The sequence below is a fragment of the Sparus aurata genome, chromosome 1 (genome assembly GCF_900880675.1).
Source record: "Sparus aurata chromosome 1, fSpaAur1.1, whole genome shotgun sequence".
NCBI classification, from domain to species: domain Eukaryota; kingdom Metazoa; phylum Chordata; class Actinopteri; order Spariformes; family Sparidae; genus Sparus; species Sparus aurata.
The window spans coordinates 16,372,630-16,399,304 of record NC_044187.1 but is presented as its reverse complement, the minus strand read 5'-3'; the positions used below and the strand labels follow the sequence as shown (position 1 = coordinate 16,399,304).

The window sequence follows — 26,675 nt, the reverse complement described above, 5'->3', positions numbered from 1 at the left end:
CTTAATGACTAGCAAAAGACTAGAAAAAAAAACTACGTTTAGGACTTAATGGCAAAAACCTGAAACTTATTTGTGAGCTGCAGAACAACAGCTCTGTCCCAGATCTAGATGTGGTTGTTCGAAAAAGTTCAAAAGATCAAATGCTGCAACCTCTATTGAAACTGCCTCTCCAAATGAGCTGTGTAAAATCTACCTTGCAAGTTTTCCATTCTTCTGTACATGCAACTAGTGCCTTGGCTCATCTTATACCTGCAGAGCTCACAAACCAATTCAGTTTCTGCAGCCTCACACAACACTTTCATGATGAGTTGGACAGGAAGTGAATACAAAACACAAACCCTGTGGGTAATTCTGCCATGTCACACTCTCTTATGGGAAACAGCTGACGTATATTGTAACAGCCTTGCTGTCTGACTGGCCGCTGAATATAGTTTACTCACGCTCCAAATCCAAAAGCGTACTTTTTTGAGAAGTTATCACATTTGGCAACTAAACAACACCCCAAGTTCGACTATGACACACGCCCGGAATTCATCCCAGCCAATCAGAGGCCGCCCTTGTCCGTGTCAAACCACTCAGCTGCGGAGGGGGCGGGCCGCTCGGGCTGTTGCTAGGGTATGTCCCTGATGACTTTTACACTGTCAAGCCAATCAAATCGCGCCTCACCGTTCTCAGCCTGCTCATTGGCTGAGACACACGCGGAGAGCCCGCCCGCAGGCTTTTCTTATTGGCCAAAGGTGCGATCAGTCACCTCCCCTGAGTTTTAGTTAGGTGCTGTTGATACTGACTGTAGTTTGGAGTCATCAAGACTCAGAACTGAATATAGCAGCGCTCATACATCGCTGTGACACAGTTTTTAAAACCTCCATTCCATTACTTCATGACGTGTACATTTGTGTAAATAGACTACTTCTATTTTTTTTTTTATATATAACGAGACAACTACAAGATGGAACTTAATTCTCTTTTAATTCTGCTGGAGGCTGCAGAGTACTTGGAAAGAAGAGACAGAGGTATTTCAAGCTTAACTGACAAGTTGACAGCATTTCTAAGCTAACGTTTAGTTCGTGAAAGGAGCTTTTAAGGATAGCAGCTAGCTTAATATTCTCTCTCTGTGTGTGTATGTGTGTAAAGTTTTAACGTGCCCGGACACAGTGCAGGTATGATGTCACTTAACAGACAATGGGACATGGGGCAGGCGATTGGGAGCAAAGTGGACCTGGTAGCCTGTATGCTAGAGAAGCACAGCTTTATTGTAGGGATTGGAAGCGTGTCATGTGTTTATGAGCTGTGTTTGCTGCACGTCTGACACGGGACGTGTGTTGTGCTCACTCAGAACGCAGTGTGTTTCGTGCGTTAGCTCGTCGGAAATGAGTAAACAAGAGTGACATTGAAAATACGAGCCTGTTATCGAAATGACAGATGCTTCAAAAATCAGCTCATGTGGCCTCGATCGTGTGAAATAATAGACAACGGGTGTAGGCTGCATGGATGTATTGGAAGCGATTATTGGTGATCGATCACGTTTTTCGCTCCTCTGCGCCTCTCCCAGCCATGTCATGTTTTGCTATGTGACTCACTGACAGCTTTATTCTGTGCACAGTGCATTTACATGTATCTTGTTTGTTTTCTCTCCATAGAGGCAGAGCACGGTTATGCGTCTGTTTTACCGTACAGTAGCGACTTTTCCAGAAAGAAAACGAAAGCCTCGCCAATTTCCAGAAAAACTCAGAACAATAGGTAAATATAACTCTCACTGTCTCCCCCCCCCCCCCCACACCACCACCATTTGATTCACCTTATAGGGTAAAAAAAAAAACACACACAGACACGCACATAAGTGGAACAGGAGTGCTGTTTTCATGCACACTGCCATGTCTCTGCTGCCTGCCTGGGCTGGGCTCTCTGTTTTGGTCTGTCCAATAAACACTGCCACGCGTACACTGTCAACTCTGCTGCTCCCACTCTCTCTCTGTTTCACACTCACACAGACTCTCTCTCTCTTTCTCTTTCTCTTTCTCTCTCTCTCTCTCTCTCTCTCTCTCTCTCTCTCTCTCTCTCTCTCTCTCTCTCTCTCTCTCTCTCTCGCACACATTCACACACCTCAAACCCTCCCCTAGCGAAGAAAACACACATGGACGTATAATAACCTTTCATTTCTGCACCCTGTCTCACACGGTTATCACTCAAACACCAGAGCAGAGCTTTGAAATGCCTTTTTATTTTCATGTGGGTTTTGGTGTGTGTGTGTGTGTGTGTGTGTGTTGTCAGATGAAAGTGTCCCTCCTCCACCTTTTTTTTAGATTTGCACCATTGCCACCTCAGATCGAATTATTGCTTCTCATTCTCTCCTCATTAGAGTGCGGTTAAGGCGGAGTTCGTGCAGAGTTTGACCCCATTCATGTGCTGTTACAGCCTGCAGATACTGCTGCAAGGCCATAAAACAATACAGGAGGACATGAGTTTCACTTTCGGGTTGGGATGGCTGGTTAAAGGTTATTAAAACCTCCGCATGTTAACCTTTTAATTGTAAACATTATTGACTAATCTGCCAATTATGTTATCCATGAATCAATTCATTGTTTTGCCCATCAGGTAAAAAAAGGAATTTCCCATTCAAATCCCTTGATTTGTCCAACCTTCAATCTAAAACGATCTAAAAATATTCTTGGCTGACAATCATGCATAAGTCAACAATTATCTTACCATCTACTAATTGATTAAGCCTTTCTTTCACTTTGTTTTTCTTTGAAACTGATTGGATCAATGTTGGGCGCGACCTCATCATGAATCCCTTTTCTCTTGAAGTCACATGACCCTAACATGGGGACTTTTACATCCTAGGCTACATGTAAATAGCCATTCATAGGATTGTTTCTCATCTCATTCTTCCGTCAATGTTTCTTTTCGTTGAAATTCTCCTGAAACATTTACGTGAAGTTTCATCACCGAGAGCTCTAGCACGTCAAGGTCTGATGAAAAAGACAAATCTCCTGTTGGCTAATATTAGTTTAGGGAAGCACAGTGTATTTCCTCAGTAGTGAGTTACGTCAGTGCGCGTACGGCATAGTATCACTATTGTCATAAACACTCCCTTTAAAGGCGTAGACTTTTGTGAATTTGAAACTGATATTGTTATGAATGACGATGCAGTCTCCTCCACATTCCTTTCATTCAGTCTCTGACAGAGGAGCACAATTATTTTAAAGTGTGTGTTTGTGTGTGTGAGGGTGTGTGTGGCGATGTGGCAGGTGGGTGTGGTGGCTGAAAGAGACACTTACACACTGTGACACACACCAGCACCAGGCCTGCTTCCCCCCCAACTTCTTCTAGTGACTGCTCCAACGGCAAATTCTCCAATTCCCTTTATGCTCTCCTGCAGTTTTTTTTTTTTTTTTTTTTTTAAACATCAACAGGATGCTGGGAGAAGTAAAGTAAAAACACATTTCATGTTTGAACTTTCAAAGTATTTTCAGCTGAACAGGAGCTGGCTGTTGGTTGAGTAGCACAATGCTTCGCTTTGTAGATGCCAAAACTGGTGTTTCAGCATTTGATGTCATGATTTAAATCTGCAAATTAAGACAGATAACATGTTTTGCCATGGTGCAATATTCAGAGCATGTGGAGAAAAAAAAAAGTCTGCACACAGAGAGAAGAAACCCTGCTGGAGATTCCTTTTTGTTCCTACTTGTAGACTGCTCTTAAATCAAAATGTTCCTTAAAAAAAAAAGACAGACAGAAGTTTTTCTTCTGAACCTCCTTGTCACGCTAGATATGAAACTAAAAGTATAAATAGAGCAGATGACTTGAAAAAAACCTGCTTAGCTTCTTTTGGATCCATGAAGTCCTTCACTGCCAATGTGGGAGAACATATGCGAGGTACTCTGAGGACGAGCAGTGTTCCATAAAAAGGCTGATAAAAGGCTAATTCACAGGCCTTTGATCAGCAGGGCCAAGTTTATGACAGCAGAGACATTTGCATGCCACATCATTCTTTTACATAACATGTAAAGGTGTGTGTTAACCATGTGCATTCTCTTCCTTGTCAATCTGCTGTATGATTTCCTGGTCATGCCCTGTGCTTTGACTCGGGCGTTTCCCCAATTAGGGAAAAACGTTTGAATAGCTAAACTTCCTGCATGATGACATAAAGCTCACTGTTGCCCTTTTTGGATCAAGTTTATTCGCAGCAGTGCGACATCGCGAGCGCCTTCTGGGATGTTTTTCGGCAGACGCCACATTAAATCCAAGTTGCACGTTCAACTGTAACCTGCCTTTTTATTTTTTCTCTGCCGTGCAGAAGTCTCCTTGACACAGCTGTGGGAACCACTGCTTCATGAGCACAAGGGCTCTCAAACAGCGGAAAAAAATCTGAAAAGGCTTGTTGTCTGTCTGGCCTTTTGTTGTTGCTGTTTTTGTTTTTATTGCCGTGGTGGTATCCATGGCGGTCTCATGAACAGAGGGCCTGTGTCAGATGGACTGCAGTGCCCTCGCTGCACATCAGGACAGGGGGCTCTCCTCGGAATAGCCCACACGCTGAGGAATTCTGCAGCGTCTCGGCCTCCAGACGTCTGAGTGTGTTTTTATCCTGCGTCCACGCTGCGTGCAGCAACACCAGCTCTGTGTGTGTGTGTGTGTGTGTGTGTGTGTGTGTGTGTGTGTGTGTGTGTGTGTGTGTGTGTGTGTGTGTGTGTGTGTGTGTGTGTGTGTGTGTGTGTTGTTTGCGCGTGTGTGTGAGAGAGAGAGAGAGAGAGAGAGAGTGTGTGTGCAGGGTGGGGGATTGTTGTGCAGTGTCACAGATACTGCTCTCTCTCTCTCTCTCTGTCTCCCAGGGTCATTTTTGCCCTCTGCTCACACTATCTGACAGATGTCACACAGACATGGAAAAAGATTTAAAAAGCTCTGTTTTTTCCACCCTTGTCCTGGGTGCTTGTGACCTTAATTCTAGGGCAAGACCAGTACTTTATTTTTAAGGCCTGATAAAAATATGTAACCGAGGCAGGATGTTTTACAGTTTAACCATAAACCTTATTGTCAAAAATGACACCAGTGCATAGACAGAGTGAACGTTACAGGGAAAGTCTAAGTGACTCCAAACATCTCTCCCAAAAAATATATATATCTGTGCATATCCAGCAACATATACACCAACAGCGTTATATGTGTGATAGGCCAATATTGACCAACAGATACATCGGTCAGGCTGCACTTTAATCCTCCGCAAATCTGAACGATTGTGCAGCATATAAAACCTGTTATTTAAATTTTCTCTCAGGGTAAAATTTATTTTACAGCAGCAGCTTAAGCAACATTCAAAAGCCTTGAAGCCTGAAGCCCAGAGACGAATCGACACAGTTCTTTGATGTCTTGACATATTTTTTCCCAAATTAATCTCAGGTCTCCTGTTTCTTTCAAACTTCTTACTTTTATCTGTCTCATCTTGAGATCAAAACATTAACTAACCAGGCCTCTCACCTTGGGATTATTCATCACACCGCATCCTGACTCTCATCTGAATTGAAGTTTTTGTGTAGTATTTTGGTGCACCCAACGCTAATCCTCGTCCTTTGTCTGTGTGTCCTTTCAGATCGTCGCACAACGAGCTGGAGAAACACAGGTAAGGTGAAATCTGCGACCCTTTGAGCTATCTCACGTTTGTCCGATTTGCATGCGCCCAGCACCCTTTTGAGTTCCTGACATTTCTGAGCGCAGTTAAAGAGATTTAATCAATTAATTCCTTGTGTCTGAAAATGGATAATAAGCTGATTTCAAAGAGCACCCTCATGTTGATTAGATCTGTCTTCATCTTTTACGGATGAAGCTCGTTAACCTTGTATAGAGAGGGAATCCTGTCAGTAATGTGATAATCCGGCCCACACTGATGCCGTGAGCGGAGGCAGGACAAATCTGGCCCTCTCCCATAGACGGCACGTGCGCACTCATGCATCTTACTCCAGTTCACAAACATTGTTTTTTTTTTTCAGCTCGTGGTGATGTGATATTCTCGCTCATTAAAGGCAAAGACGTCTGTTTTTGCTCTGTTTTGACTTCACCAACAGGGGAGGTGACTGTACAGATCTAAAGGGGTTTCTTGTCAGTAAGCAGAAGCCCGTCTTTGATACAAAGAAGCAGAGCTGCTTTCAGAAAACAGGTTTTTTTTTTTCTTTGGTGCTTTTTTGCATCAAGGTCATTCAAAGCTTTTTTTTTTTTTTTCTTTAACTGCCAGTTACAGAGGATTTAGGAAACAGCTGATGTGACTATCAGCATGTGAGCAGGGGCTGAGAGGGGCGTGTCAGGGCCGTGTGTGCATGACACACTGTCAACCACGTCGAACGATCAGGGTTTGCCAGTCACATGTCTGTGAGTGAGTTATGGATGTGTTGTAGTGCAGAGAGAAACAAGTACGGACATATTCCTCCCTGACCTGAGAGACAGAGAAGGCCCCTGCTGATTATTACACACTGCAGGTGTTGAGACACGACAGTTACCTCACCGTCCGGTGACGGGTGTGGTCGTAGTTACCAGCAAAGTGACGTCCAGTCAAACTGACAAATGCAAGTGCCAGTAAATTCTTCCATAATCAGGTTACTCACTTCCTTTGCCATCACTAGCCACAAGTTTTCAGAGAATACTTTTTTTTTTAACATCTGGCACTGTGTCATGTAAAAGCATGACTTCTCTTATTTGTTCACTGTTCCTTTGGCCATGATGGAAGCATTTAAATAAGAATACAAACACATGCAGGTCACACTGCACTGCTTGCATGGCAATATTTCTTTATTCGTAATGACAGACACTGACACTGGGATCCAAGTTCCCCAAATGGAAATGAATCGAACATAATCTTAACATTATTTTCAAGCAAAAATTAGTTTGGTTTTATTCAGCTCCTCAAATCTGAGTGGTTTTCTTTGCAGATTACCTTAGTTTTGTATGAAGTGTATTGAAGTCTTTTGGTTTTGTGATCTTGGTTGAACAAAACAAGCACCCAAAGGATGTGCAACAGGCCTTTTTCAGTGTGTTGTTACAATTTAGTTATCAATAGAGCTGCAGATGATCAAAATACATTTAGTTTGATAATTGACTAATCATTTGATTATTTTTTTGAGCAAGTTTGTCAAACACTTGCTGCTTTTTAAATGTGTAGATTTGTTGCCTTTGTCATTCATGACAGTAAATGAAGAGTGTGGGGGTTTTTGGACCATCGATCGGACAAACGAAGCAATTCGAGAGACGTCACTTTGGGCTCTGGTGAATTGTGATGGGTGTTTTTCACAATAATTTTGCATTTCATATAATGATTATTTGATTTATTGTGAAATTAAGGAGCAGATTAATCAATGACCTAAAAATGTGTTAAATGCAGCCATAGAGAGCAAATTATTGAACATCGGAAAAAGTGTACAAGAGAGTGATTCAAAGTGAAACATTTGATTTGTTCCGGCCCTACTGGTATGGTACTCAAAGGAATTTTCAGTATCCTCGGTTGATCTCTTTTCGTCTCTTGCTGATTCATAAGAAAAGCTCTGTTCCTTTTCTAGCCGTCCTGTTCAACCAGTTTAAAGTGCATCTGCTATGAGCTTCAGCCACGTCTAATCTACGGCAGTTCTGGTATCGTTTCCAAAAGCTCGACCTCCCTCACGCCCTCAAACACCACTCCAGGGAGGTGCTGCTGTTTGAGTCCTGACTCACTGTCTTTGTTTGGTCATGTGTCGGTGTGTTTGGTTCACACTTGTGCAGCACAGAGCCATCCCTGTGTTTCTACGTTCACATGGCAAACAAGGTGACTGATGAATGTCTGGTTCAGGCGCCAGAAGGCCCTGACCTTATTATGAATAGTCAAATAGTGGCTTACGAATGTTGTCCTGCATGTAAGGATGAGTGTACATGCAGCTGATACCAGATGTTCTGTGTGAATATCAGAATTATTTCAGAAATATCATAATTTTTCCGACAAAGCCTCTTTTCTTCTAACAATACAAGCTGAAGTTTGTCAAAATTCACCAGACTTTCAATACAGTCTTTTGACACCCAGCCCTCCTCTGACTCATCTGTCCATTTTAAGCCGGCGTCAGTGTCTAATGTGACAGCTTTCATATGTTTTCTTGCCTAAATTTATCTTCTTCCTGTGGACATCAGCCTCTTATGCATGCTAGGTGTCGTCCCATGAAACTGACCGCTGCCTTGGCAGCCGTTCAGGAGGCGCCCTGCATATATTTGTGCCCTGCTATCAGAGTGAGACGTCTGGTCGGGTGCCAGCAGCGTCCCACTGGGTCGCCTGTCCTGACATAACCCGCTTATCTGCTGCAGCCCAAGTGCGGCTGTGACAGCTCTGTATAGACCATCTCGAGGGTGACTCTGCTGCTTTTTTATTCTCTTGTTATTGCATCGGCTGCACAGAATCAGCTCGACGTTTCTGTGCAACCAATTGCTACTGTGTGGTTGTTCTCGCCGGCATTGCTTCCTTCCCATTTCTGACTTCAACCGCTTTCGATCGTGCCTATGACGACTCTTCCATGCCACAAGTTTCCTTCTCTTGAAACGCCAAGACATTATGAAACTGCAGAGGTTTTGTTTTCCCACATATCACCTGTTTACAGGAAACCTGAGTCCAGCCGCGTCAGGCCTCGGTATCTGGTATGTTCGTGCTGCTTCCCTCAATTGAGAAAAGGATTTAGGGTTTCTATTTTTACCTCTCCAGACACAGACACCGCCTATGGCTGTCAGGTGCTCTTGGTTTCATTTCTGAGATGAGCCAGAATGATGCTCAAAGTTTGCAAATGTATTTCAACAAACAGGATCCTCTTACAGTGTGTGCCAGACGACCGATAATGTGCAGCAACTGCGTGACACCTTTCGAACTTAACTTTAGATTTACATGCACTTCATGGCCACAGGAGCAGGCACTCAGTTTGTCACGGTCTAATCTTCTCTCTAATTAAATTTACTCTCCCAGTGTCTCGTACTCCCAGCTGTGATGGATGACTTATTTGGCCTCGAGGAACTCCTTCCCCTCGAGTGAAGCTCAGCTCCTGTGTGTGTGTGTGTGTGTGTGTGTGTATAGGCCGGGCACTTCACTGAGCTGTTTGAGTTATGACGCTGTGTCGGTGGGAGGGAGAGCCGTCCTGTTACTTCACCTCCATGCCTTCTCTCTTTGTCTCCGTCTTTTTCCGGAGACCACATCTGTTTTTTCTGTTATTTTTTTCCCCTCCTTCTCCTCATTGTGGCTCTCTTTTCTCACCCCCTAAAAAGTATCTGAGTCAGCAGAAACCTGAGGCAGTAAGGAGGAGAAAGGCAGCGCTCGCTCCTCACAGAAGGCCTTTATCGCTCTATTCTGGCCCTCCTGCCAAAACTCATCTGTGCCCGTTTCTCTTTTGAGGTATAAATCTTCTTTTGTGACAGGCCGGGCTTTGATGGGCCTGTTAATCCTGTTAATCTGCATTTTAATGTGCATTATAAACTGCACAACTGTTGTAAAGTCATCTGAAGTTAAGGTCATACTGTGTCAACATCCTGCTTTTAAAAAACAAAGGCATTCTTTAAAGAGTTAAATGTCACATTTGTCTCTTACAGACAGCTATGTAAACAAAGTAGAAGGCTTCTTTATTCCTTCCAGTTTGGATTTTTCGGTGTGGCGTTCACATGATTGCACGCATGGTTTTGTAGTTCCTCAAACGCCACACTGTCAGTTACATTCCTCACGTGTGTGCGCGGTGACCTGGAGTCATTAGTGCCTGCATAGGCAGTTTATAATCCAAAGTGATGAATGTTGTTCTGTACATGCTCGGATCATGAAGGCACATGAAGGCCAGGCAGTAATCTGTGGCGACACGTATGTTTCACATGAAATCAGTGAACTTCAACTAAAGTTGAAGTCAACTTTAGGTGGCCATATGGGTACAGTTCGCTAGCAAGGTATATGTACTTTAATATTGAGATATAAATATAACAAAAATAATACTAATTCTTACTTTTAGCTTATTAAGCACACATAAAGACATGATAAAGAGTATTATATTAAATCCCTGCCAGTAAAGCTTCTTAGGTCCTACACCCTGGACCTTTAAATGATAGCCTTGATACAAGGCTAGCTCGTGTGGAAAAACTGGTCGGCACATTTCTATCCTCTCCTCATATATTTCGTCATATTGCCCAACCTTACGTCAGACTGGGTTTGTCCAAACTGTTCTTGTGCGTCTACTGAAGTGGGTGGACGTGGCCTCAGGACAGTCTGGGCTGTAACTCTTGAGAGGCTGCTGTATATGGACAAAGAGTCGAGAAACCAGCCACAGCTGGAGGTCAGCAGCTCAGGTCACATGTGGAATTTCTCCACCCTAAGGTCACCGGGCGCTGAGAAGCTCTCTTTGGCTTGCTCAGGTCACGCCCGGCCACGATCTCAGCGTGGCTGCACGTATGTACACTGTCTGTTGACGATTGTGTGCTTGCGTAAGGCCTGTGGAGGATCTTCACAGGCTATTTGTTCGCTCACGCTCAGATATTTGAGAGCGTAGACCTACATTTAGGTGAGAGCGCTCCTGCTCCCTCTCAGGTGTTGCCGCTGCAGGGTGCTGCACATTTCTGTGTCAGTAAACTTGTTTCAACGCCACAAAGCAGCTGATGCTCCTAAAAAAAACAAGAGCACAGGACACACTTTTAATAACAAAGTGCGTGCACAGCTTTGGGGCAGGTTTGAAGGGTAAGGGAGGACAATTAGAGAAAGAAGCAAAAAAACGGTTGGGGGTCTCTCAGGTCTTGTGTGAGCCTGGGGAAGAGGAGACATTCTTGAGCGTTGCCGAAGGGAGCAACGGGAGGCAGTGTAGGACGTGGCTGCTCTGTGTGTCGAGCATGCAGCCTGAAATTCAGGTCAGCGGAGTATGCACACATACGCTGGAATGCAGAGTTAAGTAAGAGAGGCTGTTTAAGGGGGAGAGTTGGTGGGTGGATGGGGGTCACATAACTAGCGGGCCGAGCTGAATGCCCCGCTTCCACGTTCGGCGCTCGCTTGTGTTTTTGGCAAGCGGGGAGTCACAAGCGAATATTTGTTTGATTATGCATTGATAGAGCGGATTAGAGCTGCAGGCGGTCTGTCACTCGTCAATCTGTTTTCGCCTCTGCTTTTATTCTGTCTGGTTTGGTTTTAGCTTCAAATACCACAACAGCAGTTTGTGAGCTTTTTGGCTCACAATCCGGATAATTTAGCGCAGCCGAAATGTTTCCTCTTCTGTTTTGTATCGAGACTCTCAGACTGGACCCCACCCCACCTCCTCTCAGACGTAAACAGACAAACTTTTACACTAAACATGGAAGCTGGAAACATCCTCTCATGCCACCAGATTCCTACATGTTAATCACTGACAGGGATTCATAATAGAGCCCGAGCTCCCCGCGTCAGGGGAATGTGTTTATGGAGCTCGCTGAACTTGTCTCTGCTAGTCCTTCCGACGTGTGCAGATGTACTTTTCGGTGCACACTCAGCGGAAGGCAATTAATGTCCAGGTCTGTCATTTTGACATTGTGTTGAAATGATTCAGAGATGCACAGGGAGACCTTTCTTCAGCCCTCCCTCTGTTTGCTCACACGCTCGGCTCTTTAAGTTCTATCTGACATCTGTTTTTCTGTTAACACCAGTGTAAACCGGCTGTGCTGAGGAAGGGATTTTGTAATGATCCGCTCTCTCTCACAGGGGATCGTTTCAGTACACGCCAAAAAACTCAAATGAATCTAATTGCTAGGCATCCCCCTGCATGCCCAGTGGAAATTCCAGTTTGTTTTGTGGAAATACTACTACACCAAGTGCGCTAACTAATTCTGCAGTTTCCTGTGTTTAATCACCAGGAAAGCACGCTCGTTCGAGTTGTGAAGTAAGCAGGCCCCTCCCTCTGCGTGCTGCTGCTGTTGTGGTTGTTTGCCGCTTGCGTGTGAGCGCAGAGTCATGTGAGAACGAGCTCCATGCTCCTGCCGCCAGGAGAATGTGTTTATGGGGGGGGACTTGTATCTGTCTGTCTCGCCTCACAGTTGTCACTGCACACATTAGGTGGGTGCGGCGTCCTCGACGACAGAAAACAAATACAGCTCGACTTGCATCAGCGTGAGAAAAGCCTCTCGTGACTCCCTGTGTGTCTCCGGTGTGTCAGACGACGGGGGCGCGGCAAACCGCTTTGCCAGTTTCGTCTTCTTTTTCTGCCCTCTGACGGCACATCAGAAATCTGTTAAATGTAAGCATGTAGAGGGCAGGGCAGTGACTGATGAAGGGCTGCTGAAAGGCCCTGTGTGTGTGTGTGTGTGTGTGTGTGTGTGTGTGTGTGTGTGTGTGTGTGTGTGTGTGTGTGTGTGTGTGTGTGTGTTCTGTGTTTCTCGGCCGGCCCCTGGGTAGGGTCCCTCCATCTGCGTCGTACTCCCCCAGGAACCTGCCAGACAGATGTGGAGCCACTTCACTGGCAACCCCAAATTCCACCACCTCAAACTTGGTGATCCACACTCACGCAACGCAGCCCCCACTTTCACTTCACATAACGGAGCAGCGCTGTAAACAGGCAGCCAGATGCATAATGTTTTTTGCTCTCGGGGAAGCTGTTTCTGGATCCTGCCGAAAAGTCAAGTGATAAATGAAAAATAAAATAAAAAAACATTTGAATAAAAAAAGTGAGATATTACTAAAAAAGGTGAGGATTTCTTTTTAAGGGAAAAGAAGCACCATTTTTTCTATTTCTATCTGTAACTGTAAGACTGTACTCACCAAGTTAATTGCTGATGTCTAGAAACAGCAAGTCTGATGCAGCCAGATGTTCATGCAGGCTCTGAACCAACTTAGTGGTTAAAAAAGAGCATGTTCGGAGGTAAGACTTAAAGTGAAAACATCCGAACTGCAAGTTATCCTATAAGTAGGAAAATACAGTAGATCAGACGTCTTTTTTTTAGCGATGTTATCGTGTTTTCTGATCTCTGGCCCAAACTTTAAAAATGGGATCCACATTGCAATGAGCCGGAATCCTTTAAGCCCTTAAGAACACAGTTTAAGGGCTTAAAGTAATTTTGGAGATGTCAAATGACAACTTGATAGATTGCATTTTTAGATTAAGTCACTATTGTTCCTGCTTAAAGCCGAGCAGGCCAGGCAGTGAATCCCTCACGCTGGTGTCTCGTGGGCTCGAGTCAAAACAACACCAGGGGCCTGGTATAGCATTTTCTTTTCTCTAGACTCAGTGGGGAACAGACCAAGTCAGCTCTGGCGGCGAGAGGAAACATTGCCGTGGTGTTGCTGATGACCTCTGACCTTAGTTTAGCGGCTTTGGCTCCTCGCCAGACAAGCCACTCGGCCCTGCGCGTATGGGTTGAGGAATGCGCCGGGCTGCAGCGAGCTCATTAAACAGTGCAGTGAGCGAGGGGTGAAGGCCCGTTGTTTGCACTGGTTTGCCTTCTCAGGCCCTGCAGCTCATTGTGTACCAATGGATCTCCAATCCCAGATCTGTCTATGTGTGTGTGTGTGTGTGTGTGTGTGTGTGTGTGTGTGTGTGTGTGTGTGTGTGTGTATACTGTGAAAACTGGTCACGGTCACCTCTTTTCACTGGTGCAGAACACATAACTGTCCTTTCATTATACGCAGGCTGCTGCAGATACACTGCTCGCTTTTGACTTAAGCAGCAAAACAAGATATTTCACGGTTCTCCCAAGGCCCAAAGTGTGAGCAGCACATCTGTGAGAGTCGTGCACCCAGTAACCTCGGAGCGTAAGTCAGCAGTTTAAGCAGCTCGTTCCAGTGTCAGAAGCGTGCAGCTTTTGGAGCAAAAGTTACTTTCTGTTGCTCTCCCTCTCCTCTGCGTTCGCTTTGTTTTGGCACCGATGGAGAGGGAAGAAGAGGGGGGAGGGAGGGAGGGAGGGCCGGAGATCAGACAGGAATCATCCCGTGGTACTCTGCACGTGAGAACGGTCAGGTGGTCACTTCCCTGCAGACACGACTGCAGAGCAAATCAAATTGCAGATTTACTATTAAATCCTCAGCTGCGGAGAAATTACGGGCTGTTTTGTTTGGTTGTTGTTTTTTGCAGGTTTTAATTTCTAGCAAAGTCACAATAACTTTTCAGTGCTAAAATGCCGCTTTCGCTCACAACAGTGCACAAGTTTTTACTAGTGTATCAGAAAATTGCCTTAAAATGAGGACTGTTTGAGTTTTAAAAACACCTATCTTGAACCTTTCTGTCCATTGTACATTGTTGACTCACACGAGCCAGGAATCTGCCTTCACTACAAACCCTTGTGTGACTCCACACAAATAGTCCCGCACTGTGACACTATTCATGACTGTAATATGAAAGGACCGTCCTATTTTCAAGCCAGACAAATTGGAAAATTTGATGTGATTCAGAACCACGTGGGCTGAGCGCTGCTGTTCACGTTCATCTGGTGCCACACTTTGCACGGCTGTTTGAGGCAATCTGATAAACATTGCGTGACCAGGGCTCGGCTCAGGAATAACAAACGTGAGGGAGGGAGGGTCCTGACCCCCGGCTCCAAATCTGCTGTGTGCACTCAAAGGAAAAAAAAGCGAGTGTGTCTCCCTCGACAGGGGAACGTGTGCTGCTGGGAGGGAGCTGTCAGGGACACACTGCCAGGTTTAACCGGGTCCTGTCTTATTGATATGCATCAGAAACATGAAGCTTTTGGATAGAAAGGGAGATGTGTTAATGTGTTAATTCATCTGCAAGAGAAGCTCAGCCTAGGCTTGTTGAAACTTAAGTGACAGAAATGTTTAAGTAGATCAACAATTAAAAGAAAGAGCTTGTTGACGTCGATTCAGAAGTTGCAGTTTGGTAGCAGGGAGAGAAAAGTGCCACTAAAGAGTTGGTATTTCTATTTTTAATATTTATATTTTGGAAACTAGTAACATATGACCAAAAACCAAAAGCAACATTTGTCGTACTGTACGCCACATTTCCACGACGTAACTTTCCCCAGAAATGAGGAACCTCTGGAGTATTTAACCTTCCAAAAAGTCCCTGCTCAAGGGTTAGTACTTCCAAACCGTACAGGATTTTTTATGGGGGTGAAGCCTACCGCTAACTCTGGCGATGCGCTGCCACCTATTTGTTTTGAGTATGAATTTGATGCAACATCGATGGTGTAATATAGAAGAATTGTCAATGTCTTTTTTTCAAATCATAATATCGAGCCATTTCTCTCTAGAGGCTCAATCTTATCCCACCTTTTTAGCTGGCCAGAAGCTACATTTCCTTAATCGTGTAAACTCCTTAGTGTTCCTGAGATACTTTAGAGGACAGCTGTTAGGAATGGCATATTCCATAATATCCTTTCGGTTGGATTTTAATTGTTCTTGAAAAAAAACGTGGGTATGGTTTTCCTCCAGGTCGCCATGGCTGTTGAGCAGCAAGTTGTCTGCTTTTGATTTAAGGTGTGATGAAAAGAAGTGGTATTTTCTGCAGGCTTGAATACCAGACAGTGCAGACATTCATGTTTGTTTTTATGTGGTAAAAGCAATGGTGAAAGTGCATCTGTGCACATTTCTGTCCCTCTGCATGCCAGGTAAAATATGTGGTGAGCACACAGGTGAGGCCTGTGATGAAGAAGTCCGTAAAAAAACGCCAGAGTTTTCTTGGAGGGGAGGAGGGGAGTCAGGCAGAGTATTCAGGGGAACGCCTTGTTTTTGTTTTTCATCACAAGAGAGGGAGAGCGGGGGGAGCAGGGTGCAAGATGGTGGCCCGTTGGCTCAAGTTACCCTTTGGATGATGTGTGTGGAGCGCTGCCTGGTGCAGCTGAGCACACTGCACTCAAAGAGGCCTTTTTTCAACCCAAGTGAAAGTCATCCACGAGCTCGGACCCCGCTCCCTTCCAAAAAAACACTCCTCGCTCTCCCCCAGACCCCCAGCTCCTTCCTGCCCTGCTTCCCCTGGCCAGAGTCCAAGTGCTTCATGTGGCTCGACTGGGGCAGGTTGGAGGTGGGCCCCCGCCCCTGTCCCAAGAAGACACTTGTTTTCCAGTGGGATGGGGGTGTGTTGGTGTTGGCAGGGTGGAGCGGAGGGGTTCGGCTCATGCCCCCTGGGAGAGGAGGAAATAAAAGACCAAGAGCACTGTCACACGCCCTGTTTTTGGGAGCGCCTGTATGCACCTGTAGAGAGGTAGAGATAGTTTAAAGTGCACTTTTGTTAATCCTCTTTACATATATATATATATATTTAAAAATCCGGTAAATTTTTATAGCTACAGCCAAATCCCAGGAAATGAAAGATGCAAGTATCATTTAAGGATTATGATATTTAGTCACTGAGACTCTCCTGTTGCCCAAAGGCCATCTCTGCTGACCTCTAACTGAAACAGACGGGGCTAGTGAGAGGGTCCTATTCTATGTGGGAAACACAGGCGACGCCCTTCCTGAAAAAGGAACAGGGAAAAGACTTTGTGTGTGTGTGTGTGTGTGCATGTGTAAAGAGTGTGTTCTTGTGTACTCTCTGTGTTCCCCCGTGTGCTCTGCTCTGCTGCCGGCCCCAGAGAGCTTCATTTCTCTGATTAGGTTTATTGTGCTTGCAGAGATGGCCAGTGGAGACCTTGCATTGTTGGAGTTTGTTTACCGTTCAGACAGAGTTAGCCAAAGGAACGGGAGAAAATGGGGGAAGGCTAGCTCAGAACAAAGGAACGGTTCATGGACAAGCTTGACTAATGGATGATTGAAAGGCCTTTATGAACAAATCTGAATGGACCAAGGACAGACGGGAGGGTAATCTGCTGATAAAAATGTTGTAAATAAAAAGCAGTCCTTTGAAATAACACGCAATATCCATGCAGAGTTAGTCAGCGGCTGCACCGGAGTTAACTTGGCCTTCTCGTCGCTATCACTGAATTAAATGCTGCGTCCAGGGAGCTGTTTACTCGTGAGGGTCCAGGGTTGTTGGCCTGCAGGACTTTGGCAGGGACGCAGGGTTTGCCGAGGCCACAGTTTGCGTCTTGAGCGACCAGAGCGGATGAGAAACTTCTCATGGCTGTCATTTTGGTCAAAAATGATTTTTGCACCTGGTCGCTGTGGGTCAAAGGACTCTTCCTCTGTTGCTTTGAGGTCAGTAGGTTGCACTGAGGCACCTGGCAACTACAAACCCCCAATTCTAAAAAAAAAAACTGGGATGATGTGTAAAATGTCAATAAAAACGGAGCGCGATCATTTGCAAACGAAAGCCCATGTGGTAATCATGTGTTTCTCATAGTGGTGAACCACGCCCCATCCTCATTTACGAACGACTGAGTGAAAATGAAGAACTTGAGTTTTCAGAGTCTCCATAACGTGTCCGATTTATGAGTGAGATCCTGAGTCATTTGTTCATGTACAGAAATTGAAGCGGCGTTTGGAAAGGCCCCTGTTGTCAAATCTCTGTCCATTCTGCAGATCTAAATATCTCCCTCAAATCACGCTGCTCTGAATTAAATAACATGGGATTCAGACTATTTATCCATTGGAACTTGTGATATGATAAAAAGTAATTCAATTTGAAGTTGAAAAGGGAAGATGGAAGAGTAGGAAAACTCTCACAGGGATTTAAAACGTGGTTCGCCGGAGCCTCTGCAACGCTTTTGAACATGTGTAACCAGCAAAACTCTTGATTTCCCTCAACCCGTTCAACGTGCAGCTTCTCACACACAATCCTCAGAGTCACAAGTGAAACCAGACCAGCAAAGCATCAACCCAGATCATGTAGTACTCAGTTTTCCATCATAAGAGGAGAATACGACACTCAAGAGGGTAAGAGGAACAGTATTTGTTTCTGCCCTTCAGGGACATAAGGGATAAGCTCTCGACAGTCTGTTTGTGTAGGTGCCTTCTCACTTTTCTGCTGGTGGATGTCTGCTGACTCACCCTTGTGTTTGTGTGTTTGCAGACGTGCCAAACTACGGCTGTACTTGGAGCAGCTGAAGAAGCTGGTGCCTTTAGGTCCAGACAGCACGAGACACACCACACTGAGCTTGCTGAAAAGGGCCAAGATGCACATCAAGGTACTTCAAACAAAACCAAAGAAAAAAACCCAAAACCCCAAAGCCATACAAAAGAAAAAATGCTCGAGACATATCTGATTTGAAGTTAGCCTTTCAGAGCCGTGATTTATTATTCGCTCACTAAAAAATGTCAAACATTTGCTGGCTCCACCTCAAATCATCCTCAAATTATCTTTATATCTTTGGTTTCTTTTTCAAGCAAAACAAGCAATTTGAAGATGTTCCTGTTATGAAGGGCTCTTTACTACTATTTTCAGACGTTGTCAGACCTAAAAAAAAATAAAAAATAAAATCCATCAATGAAATATAATTTAAAGAGGCATGATAATTGTCAGTTGCAGCTCTAGTGTGAAGAAAAACGAGATAAAGGCCCCCTCGGAAAAAAAACTTCACAAACGGCAAACTCACGCTCTGCTTCTCCTGTTTCTCTGAGCTGTTTGGTTTTTCTGCCTTGCCCTCTTTAAGTGTTGTATTGTTGTCTAATCTTTCAATCAGAGCGGTTCAGGGCCTGCCAGAAAAAAAATTGCTCCCAAGACTGAAGGGGAAAAAAAGAAAACCCTAACAAACGAGTCAACAAAGTGGAATATGCAGGACATTTGGTGGCTGATCTTCAGATATGTGAAAGCACATAATTGGATGTTAGGTTTGTTAAACTCCTCCTCTCTACGGTTCATTAACTGCTGCAGCTTGCTCACATTGAGAGACATGGGAGACACTTTTAAGGGCTCAACAAAACTTTGAACATCAGCGTTTGCAGAGCATTATCTGATGCACAACGTCACACAGAGGATGGGCTATAAATCTTTAGTGCAGTTTAGGACAAGCTGTACTGAACTGGCTGTTTACAAGCAGCAACAGTGCGGTTGGTGGAAAATCCAGACGTAGCGAGTTTTAACCCTTCATTTCCTGTTTATCATGTGTGTCCCCTCTGCTCAGACAGATTCCGCTAATTCTTGTAGCTGTTATTGAGTCTTCTCATTTAGAGAGGGGTGAGGCCCCGCTTTGATTCACCACCGAAAACTTTCATATGCATAAATCTAGTCCCAAGTTGAGTCAAATCTTCACAAGATTTGATGTTTATTTTTACCCTCGAACCTACAAACGTCACGCAGCACCATGGCTGCTTCCTTAGTATATGTTGTAATTTGCTCTCGTTTGTGTCTTTTAGCAGGAGATGATAGAAAACAAAAGCGATTTCATAAGGCTGTACATTTATAGGTCGAAACACCACAAACAGCACCTGGAATGAACTCCCCTTACAACAGAAATGATTCTTCAAAAACAATATGCTAATCTTCCCTCGTATTCTTGTGCTCACTTGTTGTCTTTTAATGTACATCGACACTTTTAAATGGTGTTATTACAAAGAGTTTTATGGGAGGATAAAGTGCCCAAAGTACAAAAAAATTTGGTTATATATACGTAGGTAGTTTTTTCTGGTGTCAGCCTTGTGTGTGTGTGGGTGTAAAACATGTCTTTCTTTTGTTTTATTTTGGTGCAGCGATAAATGTAAGTGACAATAACGTGGCATAAACTTTTTACAACTTTTTCACATACGCGGCAGTACTCCCCAAGACCTTTGAACACTCTTTAATGTGTAAAATTGGTGGAACCCTTCAAAAGAGAAGAGAGTGAAGATGGTGATGTCTGGGCACAGCGAGCTTTATCGCTGATTCCTCTCCTTCATTTGTGTGTGTGTCACGGCAGAAGCTGGAGGAGCAGGACAGGAAGGCTTTAAACGTGAAGGAGCAGCTGCAGAGAGAGCATCGCTACCTCAAACGCCGCCTGGAGCAGCTTTCTGTGTCCGGATCCGTTGAGCGCATCCGCACCGACAGCATGGGCTCCACCATCTCTACCGACTCAGAGCAAGGTACGCTGACTCGAATGTTGAAGTAAAGCGGACTTTAGACGGCGTGCCATACTTTGAAACACTTTAAACGGAAATGTAGCTTCAGTCAAGAGAAAGGGTTGTCACTCAAGAAGCGTTCGGAAATTCACCATGTGCAGCCCGTGCTGTATCACGTTGACAGCCCTGGGCATTGTTGTGGTCAGACCTTTATGTGACTAAGACATGTAAATCAAATGTAAAATCTTTTGATGCAAATCAGGAACGACCAAGGTATGGCTCAGGTTGACGCGTACACTGTATACCCTGCAGCTACAGTATATATGGAAATAACTGCTATTCGGGCTTTCACATCCAATGTAGACCCAGTCAGAGCTGTTTGCTTTTTGAGTTCCGCTCGCTGTCCCCTGATAAAACCCTGAGGCTCACTGTGATCCAAGTGAAAACAACTCGATGATTAGCCACGGGCCTTGTTTGCAGGCGATGCCCCGGGTTCAGAGGTTAACACCTCGGACTGCAGGTGAAGAAATGTAGCTCTGCCCTTTAGCTACTGATGACAGGAGGCTACATTTCATCTGGTCTGCTGTGGGCTGGTGCAGGTTGGCCGGAATCTGTACTGGCGAGTAAACGAGTCCTTGCACTGATCAGACACCACGTAATTTATTCATTAGAAACGAGACCACTCTACTTCCCAGAAGCCTTCCGCGCCAAATGCGTGCCACGTCGATATCCATAAACTGCTAGCGACTTGTACAGGGTTAGCAGGGTACGGTTTTAAAAACATAATATTACATTTTCGGTGCAGAAGTATCAGATCTGTGTCGGCCAATACTCATCCTGCCTCACCCCTCCACGATCGAGTGTGGCTGTCAGAACGGCTACAAACACTTCATATGGTCGTATGATCCACTTCCTTTTGACCATGACCTGAGCTGGAGGGGTGCAACGTGCTGCACACCGGTGTCACGGACTCCCCTGATGTGCTTAGCTCGGACTGTTACAGTATATTTACTAATCCTGGACGAGGTAAACACACATGCAGTTGTTTATCGATGGATGAGGATTAGCCGTGGGAGCACAAAGATCTGCCTGTTCGCCCAGAGTTAATGGCTGCCTAAATCCGGGTTTAATCCACAGGCGCAGCGGGCTCCCTAATAAACATGCCCACAGTTGGGTGGAAATAAACATTTCCCCCCTTCTCTTCCGTTTTCGAGCAGTACTGGAAATAACCTGGTGTATTTTCTTTTCTTTTTTTATGGTGTGCAGAGGTGGACATCGAGGGCATGGAGTTCACCCCTGTCGAGGCGGACAGCGTGGACAGCATCAGCGACGGCGAGGAGGAGGAGGAGGACCACTACAGCCTCCAGAGCAGCTCCAGCGACACCAGCTACACAGCCACACATTCCCACAGACTGCAGCCGCACCACTGTTAAGACACCGCGCGGCCATACAGCTTCCATCCCCGACCCCGCGCTTCCCTCCCCAACCATTTGCAATTGCCAACGCTGCCCACTACCGACATCAGACCAGTCCACGACGGCGGTACACCTTGAATCTGTTCCTCCTTTCCTGGCCCCGGCTCTCCAGGAAGCACATGGGGCTCAAATGCCACTCAAGCCTTCCTGACCCTCCTGACCACTGACCCTACCTCACCCTACTGTATCCTGCCTGAACCTGCCCCTCCTGACACGCCCTGCCCTCCCGCTGCCCTCACAATCCCTACCTAGTGTTGCCGCAGGCTCAGAGAGAGAGAGAGAAGGGGGGGAGGGTAGAATTTGTGGTTTTGATGGGGACTTCTGTGGTGTGGTGTACAGCTTTGACTTGTTAATCAGGATTTTTTTTTTAAAGGGATGTGTGTGTGCGTGTGTGTGTGTGTGTGAGAGAGAGGGTGTGTTTGAGTGTGTGTGCGCAAAAGAGAGAGAGAAACCAAGTGAGTTAAAGAGAGGTCAAAAACAAAATATAAGCTTCGTGTCTTCTCTATGAGGCAGTAACACACAGACAAGGCTTTTGCACAACGTTTGTGATGTAGAAGGTAAAGCACTTCGGTTTGTTCTGCAATAAATGCAGCAAACAGTTATTTACATCACACAGTATCTTTCCTTTACACAAGATTAGCGGGAGTAGCTGTGGACAGTCTGACTGCTGAGAAATGGTTAAAGATTAAAGGAACAGTTTGGCATTTTCGGGAAAAATGTATTTGTTCGCTTTCTTGCCGAGAGTCGGATGAGAAAATCACTACCACTTATTTGATGCTGAAGCTGGCAGCCAATTAGCTCAATTTAGCTTAGCGTAAAGACTTCAAATCGGGGGGGGGGGGGGCAAGCCTGGCTCTGTCTTTAGAAAGCTCGCAAATTAGCACGTTATAGCTTGCTTGTTTGATCCGTAAATAAATTGAAGTGTAAAATCTACAAGGTGCTGTTTGACGGGAGGTTATGAGGGAAGTCACTGCTTCTGGCCAAGAAACAACTGGGCGTGTAAACCTCAGTTAAATAGCCAACTTTAAATGGATTTGTATGGATTTAACAAACAAGATATGACAAGACACATGTGGGCTTTTGTGGTGAATTCGTTTAAATCTTGGACAGAACCAGGCTGGACGTTTCCCCTCGTTCCCAGTCTTTTACGCTGAGCTTCGCTTGAACAGCTGCTGGCTTTAGCCGGATTTGAGCAAACAGACATGAGAGTGGCGACAATCTTATGAGCCAACTTCCCAAAAATGTTAAAGTATTCTTTGAATTTCTCCGCTCTTTAGGACTGTGTCCACGTAACCGGAAGTGAGACTTTTCCAGCAGCTACTTCGGCACACGTAGTCACGTCTTTATCACCAGATGTGGCCGACCTTTGGCCAAAGACGAGCTGAAAAAGTGACAGAGCTGTAGCAGAGAAGACAGAGTGTAAATAGATGTACAGTTACTGTCCAAACCCTCACGTCTCCCCTCTGGTTGGGCCGCCTAACCACTACGCCACACTACTGACCACTACACTATACCACCCTATGGTGTGGATGGACTACTAATCCAAAAAAAAAAAGGAGTTGCCTCAGAACTAAAACTCTACTCCTGAAGAGATTGATCCAAATCTTGTGTTTCCTCAGTAGCGAATTGATGTAGCAATAAATACAAGGGGAAGGTGCTTCCTCTGAGTGTTTAAACGATTCTGATGGACCACGAGGTGTCATGGGAGACTTTTTTCTTTGACTATTTTTTATTTTTTTTTACCCTGTAGACGGCGCCCGCGGAGAGCGGACCTGCAGAAAAAAGGGGCAGTTCTCCTTTTTCTATTCCTTCACTAATGGATCCCTTCTCTGCGCTCGCGACGCCGTTCACCCACAATTTGCATCTCTCTGCAGCTTCGTTGCTTTTTCATGCAGCACTCACTCATGTGTGTCTGGATTTAGTTTTTTGTTCCGATCAACAAGTCAAAGCTGTGAAAGTGGAGAAAAAAATGCGAAAAGAGAAAGAAAAAAAAAAAAGGTGGTGTTCATTGTAGCTTAGTTCGCAAACTAATCGCAGTTGAGCTTTTGATTTCTATAACGAGGCGAGTGATCTTATTTTCTCTCTGTTGCTTGTTCCCGGAGCTCGTGGGCGCTGTTGAAGACCAACGTAGGTTGCAATTTCTTCTCTAACTCGTCTGTAACTCATGCACAATAGTCACTGTTGACGGAGGAGGCGCTTCTGTAGCTCTCTGACCATTTAATAATCATTAAGGCCTCAGTCTGTGGCAGTTCTTTGAGCTTGGCGCCCCGACACAAACCCTAGGGCCGGTCCACCACGGCAGGTCTGACCAGAAAAAAAAAAAAAAAAAAATTCAATAAAAGACTCAAAAGAAAAAAAAAACAAAAAAAACTTGCATACAGAAGAAGCTACGCGTCACTGAAAGTGATATAAGCCAGTGTAGTCTATATTTCTTGTATTAAATTTTGTATTATATTTTCCTAAATGTTCTCTTGTAATGAAAAGACAAAAAAGAGTGAGTATATCTATCTATATATATATACAGTATATGAATAAATATATATATGGGAGACAGACAGACATGAGGCCAGGCTTGTTGAACGGAGAGTGGGGGCAGGGGAGCTGATACACTGGCCCCTCTCCCTTTGGGTGACTCTCCTGCTGTCATTCTGTGCCTTGGTGAGCCTTCGACTTCCCTCCTCCTCCTCCTCCTCCTCCTCCTCCGCCTCCTCCCATCTCCCTACTCAGGTCACACTCCCCCTTCCTCCTCCCCCTCGTCCCTCTTCTCGTCCTCTGGCGGGGCTGAAAGCTTCCATTTCGACCCCTCACCATGCCAAACACTTCCATGAGCAAGGAAGGGGGGGGGCACTTGAAGAGAAGACCTCATTTTAAATAAAGTTTTAAAAAAAGAACGAAGACGAAAAAAAAAGCCCCCTTTGGTCTCTACTGAGAAGCCGCTGTTGTAGAACACCCTCATCCAGGCACTCCCCGCCCTCTTGACGCCCGCTCGTCTGCCAGTGCCGCCTCTGTCGCAGAAAAAAATCTATTGAAAAAAAACAAAAAACACACACTGGTAAACTCCCATGGCAGCTTCCAGTCGCCCCGGATGGTCACCGACGGGGTTCAAAACTTCTGGGCTTGAAGCGCATGTTTGTTTTGTTTTTTTTGTCATTTTACTATTATTGTATGTTGAGTATGTGTTTGTTCAATTGGGAGTCACTGGGAGAGGAGCGATATAAAGAATAATCCAATCGATGGCAGCTTAAGGTGTTATCCTCCGCAGCTCCCGGTGGTCCGTCCCAGAAATAGTGTTACCCGTTGATCAGGGGACCTCTTGAGACACAGCAATATTTACCATCGTGTGCTTTTCTGAGGGGGAGGGTGGGCGGGCAGGGTTTTTTAAAAAAAAAAAAAAAAAAAAAAAAAGACAAGCAGGTGGTTTTGCTTTTGACTCTGTGGTGCATTTTATTTTTATTTTATTTTTTTGCGACCAACTCGATATTTTATCTTGATGAATTTGACCTCCTATCTGCACTCTCTCCACACACTGCAGGAGGGCAAAAAAAAAAAAAAGAAAATCGAGATTTCTTTAGTTTTTTTTATTTGGAGAAGCTGTTTTTATTCTTTTTCTGTCATTGAGAGTTTACATTCATGTCAAAGGATTTATACATGACTGTTTGTAGCAACAACAAAAAAAAGTCCTTTTTCAGTTTGGCGGTCAAAAATGAACAACTCGGTAAACACGTATCAATGGCATAAAAGTTATTCTCTTGCACAGAACCTCCCCAGCGGAAAAAAAAAGCAACAAGAGTGAATGGGAATGAGCCGAGGTGGCCAGATATGAGATTATAATTTTTCAGTGGCGTCATTGAAAAGTGTACATAGCACAAAAAAGAAAATGCTCAAGAATGAGCTGACTGGTAACATTTAGTTTGAATGCTGGACGGATAGTGTTTATGGAAATTCTTTTAATGATGTGCCTTGGAAAAAGTTATTTTCTTTTTTTTTTTTTTTTTAAAGCAGAGATTGTACCAATTATTGGAGGCTGTTTAGTCTGTCAGAGTTGCTCTTATTTTTTTAAAAACACCTGGAAGAGGCAACGGAAGATGTTACCGCTTCCTTCTTTTACTGCGAAACATTCACGTCAAGTAGCTGAAGGGACATCAGAGAGATTGGGGGGGGGGGGCTCGGTTTAGAGATTGTTGACTTCAGACTGAGTACAGACGAGGTTTGAGATTTACTTTCATGTCGCTGTTGCACAGAGATTTTTACTTTATGTGTGCTGTTTTTTTTTTGTTTTTTTTTTTAGAGCACAAAAGCACAGTGTGGTGTTTGGGGAGAGAAGTCAGCAGGCCGAGGCAGAGGAGGAGGGGCGGTGGGGATGAAATTGGGTGAAGCGCAGACAACAGGTTCAGGGCGGAGAAGCCTGTGCACACAGATGAAATCACACACCTTCCATTGCCTCAGCCTGCTGAGTGACGGTGCTTTACAAAATCAACACACGGACTTCCAAGAAATATTATTCCTGCCAAATAAATAGTCACTTTTAAAACCTTCCACGCTGAATGATTAGTTCCTTTTATGTGATTTCAGATGATAGCTTTAACTACTTGTAGGCTTTAGGTCAGCTTCCCTCTTTCCGGACTCCAAGCCTTTAATGTCTTTTTCTCCTTAGTTTGCATCTTTGTGTATCGGGCGTCACACCAGCATTACGGTTCATCGTTTGTACCAGCGAGAACCCGGAGGTTGTAGAGGAGGGCGGGCTGGCTAGTTGAGAAGGAGGACGGTGGGGACTTTGTTTGGGGGGAGTAGGGAGAGTTCTGTGCCAGAGACCTGTGAATATGTTCCTTTTTAGTGGATGTGTAATATGCATTCAGAAGATGTTATATAAGTTCCTTTTTTTTTTTTGTTTTTGTTTTGTGTGTGAGCGCGTGTACACGACTACCTGGTGCTGGCTACATTTGAGCAAACACTTGAAGGTATTGTGTATTCTCTCATTGTAATATAATTAAAATGTTTTATACATAAAGTCGCTGCCGCCTGTTGATTGTCTGTTAAATGATGTATAGATTTACACGCTGCTCCTCGTGGGGGGGAAACGGCACCGTGACAGCCTTCAACTGAACAAAGCAGCAGGGATATGCAGATGTAACACGGCTTCCTGTTTGGTTTGTGCAGCTGTGAAACTGAGCTGTAGTCTGGAATATTAAGTCGTTTTTAAAGGTCAGAGTTCATCTACTGACACTGTTATGGCAGAGAAAACACTTATATAATAGTGTATAACATAACCATTATTGGTAAATGGTACATTTTATTAAATAGTATTTTATTTATTTAGATAGATAGATAAAAATAAATACATGATTAATTGGTATACGTGGAAA

The 26,675-nt window shown here is 44.7% G+C and overlaps 1 protein-coding gene across 2 annotated transcripts; it reads left to right on the top strand.

The window, feature by feature from the left end:
• Nucleotides 1-761: 761 nt before the first annotated feature.
• On the top strand, nucleotides 762-26,323 carry mxd4 (MAX dimerization protein 4). Of its 2 annotated transcripts, XR_003984848.1 has the most exons (7): nucleotides 762-1,013; nucleotides 1,641-1,740; nucleotides 5,588-5,617; nucleotides 17,877-17,991; nucleotides 18,487-18,634; nucleotides 19,699-19,861; nucleotides 21,104-21,238. XR_003984848.1 is itself a non-coding variant. In XM_030425097.1 (6 exons), exons 1-6 carry the CDS (start codon nucleotides 950-952, stop codon nucleotides 21,268-21,270), a joined length of 639 nt encoding a protein of 212 aa, XP_030280957.1. In that variant the 5' UTR covers nucleotides 772-949; the 3' UTR covers nucleotides 21,271-26,323. The 2 variants fall into 2 exon arrangements, 1 of the variants encoding a protein (XP_030280957.1); XM_030425097.1 differs by lacking the exon at nucleotides 18,487-18,634 and having other exon boundaries at nucleotides 772-1,013; nucleotides 21,104-26,323.
• Nucleotides 26,324-26,675: the final 352 nt, after the last annotated feature.

What these genes read in the sequence shown, in the direction of transcription:
- mxd4 (XM_030425097.1), top strand. Translation starts at nt 950, where the DNA reads ATGGAACTTAATTCTCTTTTAATTCTGCTGGAGGCTGCAGAGTACTTG. An exon ending in AACGAGCTGGAGAAACACAG is followed by an intron (nt 5,618 to 17,876) that starts GTAAGGTGAAAT and finishes GTGTGTTTGCAG; the next exon opens with ACGTGCCAAACTACGGCTGT. An exon ending in CTCTACCGACTCAGAGCAAG is followed by an intron (nt 19,862 to 21,103) that starts GTACGCTGACTC and finishes TATGGTGTGCAG; the next exon opens with AGGTGGACATCGAGGGCATG.